Source organism: Lactuca sativa, chromosome 5 (genome assembly GCF_002870075.4).
Source record: "Lactuca sativa cultivar Salinas chromosome 5, Lsat_Salinas_v11, whole genome shotgun sequence".
Lineage (NCBI taxonomy): Eukaryota > Viridiplantae > Streptophyta > Magnoliopsida > Asterales > Asteraceae > Lactuca > Lactuca sativa.
In genome coordinates, this window is record NC_056627.2 from 329,102,611 (window position 1) to 329,114,481 (window position 11,871).

The following is an 11,871-nucleotide window of genomic DNA, read 5'->3' on the forward strand; positions in this document are numbered from 1 at the left end:
TTTATGGACCAACAACATACCTTATGGTACGTGAGCTAATTTTTGATATTAAATATTCTTTTTTAGTTTTAAAAATATTTTATTTTTATTTTTAAACGTATATGATTTTATAATCATATATGATTTATTATATATCAGACAGTGTAATCATATATGATTATATATAATAATAATAATAATAATAATAATAATAATAATAATAATAATAATAAGTAATGATATATCTTATTTATATGAAGCATATATGATTTTATAATCCTATATGATTATTCATATATATTATGATTAATGATATATTAAATTGTATAAGTAAATCTTTTTAGAAAGTTAAGTTATTTGTTATATATGTTTTTTGTAGTTGTTGTATGTGGATAGTTTCAAGTTTGATCATTTTCAAGTCACACGTAAACGTCCAACTATTTTTTATTGGACGTCAGAGAAGATAAGGTTTCTTGAGGATATTTTACAAGAGAATGGAGGATTTGGATGTGGAGATTTTAGTGAACCATGTGTTGAAAGAGAATGTCAAGAATGTGAGTATAATGAGGAAGAATCTGGTAGTGATGAGGATGAATCTGATAGTGATGTAGATTTATGTGATAAGGATGAAGAATATTGTGATGTTAATAAAGTTAGTGTTGTGGAGCTAATTTTATAGTTTTATTCATTTATTATTTTATTAGTGTATTCATATATAAATTTTTATGTTTAAGTATTTTATTTGTAAGTATATTTTTTATGTAGGTGTATGAAAATAAATTTTCATATATGTATCAGAAGATGGAGGATTTGAAAAAGGTTCTTATTGTAAAGATAGATGAGGGAGTGTTGAAATTTCCTCGAAGTCAAAATTTGAAAAACTGGAAATTATTATTTATTGTTGAAGATTTAAGCATAGAAAGTTTTGATTTCCATTATGTTTCACAACAAAGTAAAGAACCGATATTGACACTTGTTTTTGTTCAAGTTAATGATGAAGATTATGGGAATGATTTTCCGAATGATGATGAAAATGTTGAAGATGATGATCAAGGGAAATGTTCCGGTGGTCAAGGGGATGGAAGTGGTCCACATGAGGGCAATGTTGGTAAAAATGATGTTGAAGGTAAAGGTGATGTTAATGATGCAGTATATGAGGATGATATTGGTAAAAATAATAATTTTTTGAATGAGACAGATGATGAAGTTGATAAACAAGGAAATGAAAGTGGATTCAATAAAGAAGAAGCCATGAATTTAAATTTTGTTGTTGAAAATGTTACTAAGAGTGTGAGTCTAATTGATAGCCAGGAAGGTGTATCTTTTAGTCAATTCATTTGTGATCCAGTTTCTGAAAGTTTTCTTAAAACTTTGGATCAAGGTAAGCATATTTTATTATTATATATAGTTTAATCATATATGATTTTTAATTTTTATATTTGAATTTTATCAGTACTAAAAATTTGGTTGATGGTTGTATAAATCAGAAACGAGTTGAAGATGATGTGAATGAGAATTTGATTGGTTTTGAGAAAAATGAATTTGATGACAGTAAGTATTTATTTATGTATTTTTTTTATACATAATATATATATATATATATATATATATATATATATATATATATATATATATATATATATATATATATATGAATATGTTATATAGATGATTCACTTATGATTTTAATAATTTAGGGACTGTAAATTTGGGTGAGGATGATAAAGTTATTGTAGCAAAGAAGGATGGAGAAGGTGAAGATGTTGAAGTTAATTTAGATTTAGGGAAAGTAATAGAAGATTTTTCAAATAAAAATAAAAATGGAGGTAATTAATTTATAATTATTGTTTATTCAAATATGATTGTGTTTATAATTCTTGTTTATTCATATATGATTCTTATAATTTTATTGGGTAGAAACTGTTGAAGATGGTTTAGAAATTATACAATTGAAGGATTCAAAGGAGACTCAATCACTGAAAAAGGATAAAGTGGAAGGGAAAATTGAGAAGTTTTCTGTTCCAAGTTTTAGTCTTGGATTTAGTCAAGATTCTGAAGGTTCCAAGAAGTCATCTCAAAGTCAACGTTCTTCTGAACGGATGACAAAGAAAAAGATTAGGATAGAGTTTATTTGAAGAAACCAAGTGTTGGTCCAGAGTGTGTTATTCCAAATGTTAATGTTATTGATGCTAGTCCTGTTTCTTTTGCTCCCCCTTTGGGTACATTAGAAGGACCATCAAAACCAATTTCTGTCAAACCTAAAGATATAAATGAAGAAGGAACATCAGTAGTAGATGTCAAAGGAAAAAGAGAATTGAAGTTTTCTTATGTTTATAAGTCACCTTTTAAGGAAAGGTTAATTGATTTTAAACCAAGTTTGGCACAAGTAGAAAATGTTGTTTGTGAATCGTTTTTCAACCTTCAAGGAAATCCAGGGTAATTTTTTTAAATATAATTTTTTATTTTTATAATTATTATTTTATTTTTAATGACATTTAAATAACTATATATAGGGATATTGTTTTGCTTATGGAAACAAATGTTATGGGTTTTAGAGCTAATTATGAAAGTCTTTAGAAAAACATCTATTTGCATGTAAGTGTTCTTGATTCATGGTCTCATATACTAAATCATGAAGAGAAATCCAAAGATGTTAATTCTCCACTCGGATTGTTCATGAATTTTGACACTGTAAGTTTTTATTTTGTTCATTTCTTTTTATATTTTTATAATCATTTTATTATATAATCATTTCTGATTTTTTATATTACAGACTTTGTCATTTGAATATAATCACTTGAATGAAACTGGAAAATATAAAGTTTTCAAGGAGAACTTCTCTTGTAGTGTTTCTGGTGATAGAGACTTGAAAGTTTTGAAGGATGTTGATACGGTATATTTAGTTTTTTTATACATATATATATATATATATATATATATATATATATATATATATATATATATGTATGTATATAAATGTTATTTTCTAATATTATACATGTTGATGTTAGGTATTTTTCCATGTTTTGAGGCAAAAGCATGTATATATATATATATATATATATATATATATATATATATATATATATATATGTTATTGTTATCAATATGAAGAAACGTGTTTTTGAGGTTATTGATAATGGTGCAGGTGATGCTGATTTTGATGATAAGTATGGTGCAGTTTTTAAACCTCTTGTACGTTTCAAATCATCATGTATGATATGTTTTATAATTATAATACTTATGTTTTTCTGATGTGAAATCATATATGATTTTTAAAAAAAGTTTTTTTTTGAAGTATCTAAAAGAGATCAATCATGTTAAAGCAAATGAAATGGCTGATAAAAACATTACACCAATAAGATTGATAATGCCATGAAGGATAGTTTATAACAAAGTGAATTGTGGTATTTTTGCTATGAGACATATGAAGAGTTATTTTGGAGAAAAAGGCTCTAAATGGAAATGTGGTCTTCCAAAAGAAGGTGGTTCTCAAGAAAAAATTATGGAAAAGTTGAGAATGAAATATGCAGCAGCAATTTTAACTTCTGAGATTAATACAAAGCGTGATGATGTGTTGAAAGCTATATTTGAGTATCAAAAAGTTGATCAAAAGATTCATGGTAAGCATGCATATGATGCTCAATGGAATATAGAAAGAAGGCTATCAAAATTTTTTTTATTGAATATTTTCTTATTGATGATGTTATATGAACAAGTTTGTTTGTGTTGTGTATGTTATGGATATTGTGAAGAATGTTTTTTTTTTTATGATGATGGAAAACAAGTTAATATGTATTTTGGTGGATTTTATTATGTAAGTTTTGTTGAGAGAAAAACTTGAGAAACACACTTGAACAAACGTTAGAACAAGTTAATATTGAGAAATTTAAAGTTTAACTCAAAGGATCATAAAGCTCAACAATAATAAAAGTTAGAGTTAGATAATTAGATAGTTAGGTGGTTAGATGCGGAAATATAAATGACAACAAGTATTATATCAAGTATACACTTAAGTTGATTCTTAACAAGGAATGTAATCAAACCATGTTAGTAAGTGAGATCAAACTTAGTGATTAAGTCAAGATTGACTTGCTCCGAAGGAAAGATTTATATCTGTTGTAGTACAAATTATGTTTAGTAGAGTTTAGAGAATAAGAAGGATATGAGAGAGTGAGTTATGAATTTCAAGATATATGAGATTCAAGATGTGTAGAAGTGTGTTCAATCAGAAAGAGAGAGCTTCTTTTTATAGAGTCTCAAAGATTACAAAAGTCCTATCTGTTTAACGTTGCCATGCAAGGAACATTGGATAAAAAAAAGTACATTTAAAGAAAACATATAAAAGACTAAGTGTTGATTGTTGATGACTGCAGTTGCTGTTCTTGACTGCGAATGAAAGAGTGGTTGCGGATTAAGTATAAGAGGGCCACTTCTTATGTTTCAACAAGTTTGTTTGTGTGAATTATGTTATTGAATGTTAATCATAAGTGATCATGTTATATTTTTATATGTAATTTATGTTTTTAGTATTGATTATATGTTGCTTATATGTAATCATTAGTGATTGTATCGATTATTTTTTTTTCCATTTTTTGTAATCATAAATAATTATATTTGTTGTATAGCACATTATAATTTATTATATCTTTTTCTTGATAAGTGAGCTTATCTTTACTGCATGGAATACATCACCATGCAGAATCTTGTTTTTGTAAGATTTTAGTTTTGTTTTTTAGTGTTTGTATTGAAGAATTTTTTCTTTATAAATGAAAACTGATTGGTACAGCCATGTAGTGTCTTTTTTGTAAGTGATCGTGTTTGTATAAAGGGGGTAGCCTCATGCTACCCTTATATTTCTTCAAAGATGAGTCCTTATACTTCCAAATGGTTAGTTTTTTTTTTTTTTTTTTATTAATTTCTTCAATTTTTATATATCACCATTACTTATTTATGATGTAAACAACTTCCATTTTGTTTCAGGTAAAATATGGAGTCTATAAGTCTAAAAGAACTAATTTTTCTAGTATCTAATTGATAACATGTTCCCCATTTTTTCAAAATTCTTGTTCTTTTATTTATAGCTAGATTTTCATATAGATTGTAGCTGACTCCAAGAACACCACTTCCGCCATTACTTAAAAAGTTTATCTTCATTGAACATATCAGATCTATACTAGATGTCTTTGAAGTAGAGGGATGTTGTTCATTTAAAGAAGAATTCTTTTTAATGAACAACATTTCTCTACATCAGATATGTAGTAAAGATTTTATATGTTCAATGGAGACAAACTTTCTAAATAATGGTGGAAGTGTTCTTGGAGTCAACTACAATCTGTATGAAAATCTAGCTAGGAATATGAAGAACAAGAATCTTGGAAAATGGGGAACGTGATATTTGAGACTTGTGAGATTATTTGTTATTGAAGATTTTATCATGTTTGATGAAATTATATGATAGGTGATTAGAATTTGATTTTCTAGATGGATATTGTTATGTTTATATTTTTTATGAACAATGTTGTATATTTGTTAGGAACAATGTTGTTGTATATGGTTATATGTAATGATTTTTGTAGTAGATATTTGATGTTATTTATATGTAATCATATTTTTAATCACATGTGATTAAACAAAACATATGAAGTGGTAGTACATAATTCTTTATGATTATACAGATGAATATTGTATATGGTTATATGTAATGAGTTTTGTAGTAGAACTTAGATGTTATTTATATGTAATCATAAATGATTGCATGTATTGAGTAAGAATTAACAGATTACATAATTATTTTTATTTGTATAATCATAAATGATTATGTAATACCACTTCATATGTTTTGTTTAATCATAAGTGATTATATATTTTTGTAATCATAAAAGACATAAAGTTAGATAGAAGAAGGTTTAAGATAAATTTTTTTTTAAGAAAACTGATTTGTTGTACTACTAATAAAATCAAAGAAAGAATTATCAAAGTAAATTATGTTTTATAAAAAGAGTAAAGTGTACTAAACAAAAAGTAGAAAAAAAAACTCCTGAATTATTCATTACTGATTAAACTAGTAATTATCTATGTAGCTTTTGATGATTGTTCCGCTGCAAGTTTTATTGGGCATGTACGCAAGTTATGAGGAGCCATTTCTCCACATCCTGAGCATCTTCTTGTTTGCTTGTTTGAAATTTTATATGCTATTCTGTTGCACTTTGAATTCTATTTTTCTTTCCACTTCCTTTATTGCTTTGAACATTTGGAACATTGATTTCAATGTCTTTTGGAATAGAAATGCCCATAATCTTTCCTACCTCTTCAACATCTGTCATATTTTTCTTCAATTTATTTGTAGGATCGTTCTCGTATTCGTTCAACATGCTTTCTTTTTTCTTAACAAACAAATCCATTTTGTCTTTATTTTTTCTTATGTATTCCAAGCATGCTTCAAAGTTGTAATATGCTTGATTGACAGGTTTGTTAATTTCACTGTTTCCTGTATCATATACATGCCTACCAAAGTGATAATTCCTTGATATCACATCCTTTCTCCAACGATTCTCAATGTACTGTTTAGGTATTTCCTTAATTCCATGTTTCATGAGTATATTTAATGCATGTCTGCACAAAGTCCCAAAGCGGTTGAAGTGTTCACAAGTACATTTTACATCATTTATTGGAAGTTTTATTTCTACCTGTTCAAAATAAAATTAAAGCATTAACTGTATTATAATCATAATTGAAAATTGTTGTATATTATGTTTTGATTCATCAAAACTTAAAATAACAATATATTACCTCAAATTCTGTTTTTAGATTATTGTTTTTGTTCAGTTGTTCCACTTTGTATAACTCCCATCCATTTTTTGTTCCAATATGTTTGTATTGGTAGTACCAGGAACCTTTGTAGATTTCTTTTTGTAGTTCATAAAACAATGTACTTGTATAAACTTTTGCAGCATGTTTTTCTATTGGTCGTGGTGAAATAAATTTATATACTACCTTCTTTGTTTAATGATCAAGCTCCTTTTGTGTATTTCTTTGTTTTTGAATTGTTGTGTCATAGTTCATCATGAAATGTAAAAGTAAATTTCCAGATTGCGAGTAAGTGTTGAAGAAGGAATTCATGCTTTCTGATCTTAAAGTGGTTTTCATCAATCCAGGCATTCTAGTGTCACTGAAGTATGTAGGTATCCATTTGTCACGTAATTCGAACATATCATTGAACCATCTTTTATCTTCGAGGTTGAATTCATTAATAATCAACTACCGCTTCTTCTCAATTTTATCAGGTTTGATATGTATGTTCCATACAAGCTTGTTAAATCTTTTCTTGAAGTCTTTGTTTTTAAATAAATCACCAATAACCTATGAATGAACAATTTTACTTATATAAGTATAAATTCTATACTTATTTGGATATATCATATATTAGTAATCATATATGATTATATACTGTATTGTCATATATCATACTATATAATCATATATGATTATACAGTATGATATCTGATAATTCATATTATTAAAATCATATATGATTTAACAATTCTAATAATATGAATTATCAGATATCATACTATAAAATCATATATGATTATATATTATGATATATGATAATATAGTATATAATCATATATGATGTGACAACCCAAAATTTTTTTGCTTTGAAAGCTCAGTCAGTCAACTCAACTGAGTACTAGACTCATTGCTAATGAGTTCTAGCCTGGTTAAAGGTCATTCTTAGGAGTTTTAAGCCTAGTACACTTAAGGAATGAGTGTTAGAATGTACCTGCTAGAGACATTGTTCAACAAATCAAGCCTTAACCTATTCATTTAGAGTTCACGGCCACAACACTTGAGTTTACGGCCGTAAACTCAAGGTGGGCCGTAAACTCCCCCTTTAAGACTCATATTCTTCATTTTCATTCATTATCTTACTTTCACCTCAAGAACACTCCATTTCTCTCTTAATTATCATCCCGATTTTCATCCTAGATCTTCAAAATTTGTAAGTGTTCTTCCTTGATTTGTTAATACATCTCTTAATCTAGTATCATCTAATGATTTCATCCATGGAAATCATCTTTTCTTAGATCTTCAAGAAACACCAAGAACACACACTAGTGTTCTTGGACCTTAATCACCATTTCAAGCCTTTATATCGTAAGTACTCACTCCTTAACTTATTATCTAGTAAGATCACATGATTAGAGCCTTAAAAATTCATCAAACTCATCATTAAGGAGAGTTTACGGCCATGAGTTTACACCCTAGTCGTAAACCCTTAAAAGGGTGGTGTTTTGAGCCTTAAACACTTCTAGACCCTTGTTAACCTTTGTAATACTTGAACCTTTGAAACTCCTTACCTTTAAGACCCAAGATATGACCATTTGGAGAGTTTACGGCCATGGAGTTTATGGTCTGGCTGTAAACACCTCAACACCCTCCAAAACATTGGTTTTGCTCATCCTTGTGAAGAGCAATGATCCCTCAAGTTTCCCTAGCATTCAAACACCCTCTTATGCACATTACCATGATTTATGGCCATGAGTTTACACCCTAGCCGTAAACACCTTTTCTTGGCCTTAAACACCACTTAGATGAATCACATGTGATTCCAACACTTGGTCAAAGTGTTTCCTAGTCCCGCGAGGTGTTTCCTTGCATTTGGTTGCTTCTAAACACTGTATTTATGTCAATATATGCCATTATATGTCATTTAGGATTTGTTAAGTCTCGGGACTTCATTCGTGGAGCTTTTCATCCTTACACACATATTCGCTTGAATCACCTACATCAGGTGAGTTCATACCTCGTAATCGATCTTTGAAATTGTTTTAAATGCATTTAAGGGGAGGAATACAAGTTGAACACAATGATAATTGTGTAAATGTTTCTTATAAACATCTTTCAAAATATTTATTATGTCTTTTATAAGTGATCAAAACATTTCAATTACTCTTTTAAAGTTATGTAACTTTATAGTTTAACAAAACTCCGTTTTTAAAGTACAAGCATAACTTAGTAGATAAATGAGTCTTTTCAATAACAGTTCATGTGAAACATTAGTAAACTATAAGGGGTATAGTTTAGGGGTTCAGTTCGTACTAGACAAGAGCACATAGTATATGAGAAACAGAACATACTATATGAGAAACAAACAGAACATACTACATACTAGACAGTGAGAACATACAATACTCTAGTACATACAATACATATACAAGTATAATATAACATAAATGTGAACCATTGTTCAGGGCATGGCATCACTGCCATGGCTCGATTTGTATCCAGAGTCTCTTGGAGGAAGAGCATGAATTTGTGTATAGATCTATACTAGATTGACTATCCTACACCTTTTTGTTCGCTACAGTGGGACTTGCAAGTCTACGGGTGCCAAATGTCATTTCTTTCGACGTCTTTCATCGTCGTGTTATTAACTAATCTCATAATATGAATTATCAGATATCATACTATATAATAATATATGATTATATAATGCATTATCATATATCATATTATATAATCATATATGATTATAGAGTATGATATTTGATAATTCATATTATTATAATCATATATGATTAATAATTATAATAGTATGTATTATCAAATATCATACTATATAATCATATATGATTATATACTGTATTATCATTTATCATAATATATAATCATATATGATTATACAGTATGATATCTGATAATTCATATTATTAGAATAGTTAATCATATATGATTAATCATATATGATTATACAGTATGATATCTAATAATTCATATTATTATAATTATATATGATTAATAATTATAATAGTATGAATTATCAAATATCATACTATATAATCATATATGATTATATACTGTATTATAATATATCATACTATATAATCATATACGATTATACATTATGATATCTGATAATTCATATTCTTACAATGCTTAATCATATATGATTAGTCATATATGATTATACAGTTTGATATCTAATAATTGATATTATTAGAATACTTAATCATATATGATTATATAGTTTTATTTGTATTAGAGTAAATTACACGAATGGTCCCTATGGTTTGGAGTAATTTGCATGCTCGGTCCCTAACTTATTTTGTTAACTCGGAAAGTCCCTACTGTTTGTTTTCGTTACGCGTTTGGTCCTTGTCTTACCTAAAAAGACTATTATTTAAAAAGGAAAAAAATGGTAGGGTAGGTAAGGTAAGATGAGGGGGTAGGGTTGGGGGTGTTTTTATTTAAATAAATTAAAAAAATCAAAGGCAAAATATATTTTTTACGTAAGACAGGGACCAAGCGCGTAACAAAAACAAATAGTAGGGACCTTCCGAGGTAAAAATATAAGTTAGGGACCAAACGTGCAAATTACCCTAAACCATAGGGACCATTCGTGTAATTTACTCTTTTTATTATACCTTTGCTTGTAGTTTTTTCATTATGTGCCACATGCATAGTCTGTGTCTTGAATTTGGTAAGACAGATTCTACTGCTTGTTTTATTGTTGGATCTTAATCAGTTAGAACAATTTTTGGTGCTTTCCCTTCATGAGCTCTAAGAAAAGCTTTAATTAGCCATTCATACGACTCAATTGTCTCTCTACTCAGCAAACCAACGCCAACAATAACTGATTTCTTCTGGTGGTCAACTGCTGTGAATGGAACAAATACCATTTTATACCTATATAAAGAAATTGTGTTTAGTAAAATCATTTTATTTTAATCATAAATGTATAAATTATGTAAAGCATATAAATTAACTTACTTGTTTGTTCTAAAAGTTGCATCAAAAGATATAACTTCTCCAAACTCTGCATAAAAAGCCTTTTCTCTTTCATCTGCCCAAAACATAGCATCCAACATATCTCCATCACGAAGGAACTCAAATGAATAATTTGGGTAATGATCTCTACGATCATTCATTTTGTTTATCATTATTTGAGCATCCTAGTAACATAAAATTCTATTTACTCCTCTCCTCAAGTTTTTGTAGTCTATTACCTTTGCCCCTACATATTCATATCATCCTTTCAAAACTGCTTGTATTTTGTGAGCCATTGTTGGACAAATTTTAGCTTTTGGTGCACGTACTACAAACTCTTTTTCAGAATATGACATATTTCTTGCCTTTTTTGTATAAGTTCTTTCCTCAATACTTTCCAGTGGGTGGTTGTGCAATTCAAAGAATTTCTGAACCTTGTAATCTGTTTTTCCATAAACATTTTCAAATATAATATTTGCTTTATACCCAGTTATTATCTTGTTTGAATTTGGTTTCCTCTTGATAGAACTTGTAGCCAACGTATCACAAGGTTTTGGTTTATCCTTGCCACCCCTATTGCATATAACATATTTTTCTTTTATTATTTGGCTATTGTATTTTGATTGGCTACTCAGTCTTGTTTGAAAACCTGCCATTTCTGCATAATCAGTGTACATTTTTACTACTAAATTTAGTGATTTGAAAATGTTGTTTACAATTGGTACAAATTCAGTAGGGACATCTGGTTTATATTCAGATCCTTCAATTATGTTACTGCAATATGATTCATTTGTTGAATTGGAACTTTCACCTGATAAAATAAGAGAATGTCAAATATGTTGTTATATAATTTTATGTTGTAATAATCATATGTGATTAACAATATACTTTTATATAGTGTAATATATTATTCATTATATTTTAGTATGAAAAATGATATATGATTATAGATATTAATATATTATTAGATGTTAAATCATATGTTTTTGTTTATTGTCTTATATGATTAATCATATACTGTACTGTGTAATCATAAATGATTATACATATTAATTTATAGGTAATCATACTTGGTACTGTTTAATCATCTGTGATTAATCATATGTATTTGTAGTTTGT

At 27.8% G+C, this 11,871-nt stretch overlaps 1 protein-coding gene across 1 annotated transcript; it reads right to left on the minus strand.

Moving 5' to 3' along the window:
* Window positions 1-6,173: 6,173 nt before the first annotated feature.
* Window positions 6,174-10,913, minus strand: LOC111889562 (uncharacterized). Its single transcript, XM_023885706.1, has 4 exons — window positions 10,756-10,913; window positions 10,604-10,671; window positions 6,772-6,887; window positions 6,174-6,668 (listed from the first exon to the last, which is right to left on the minus strand). Exons 1-4 carry the CDS (start codon window positions 10,911-10,913, stop codon window positions 6,174-6,176), a joined length of 837 nt encoding a protein of 278 aa, XP_023741474.1.
* Between the last annotated feature and the right edge of the window lie 958 nt (window positions 10,914-11,871).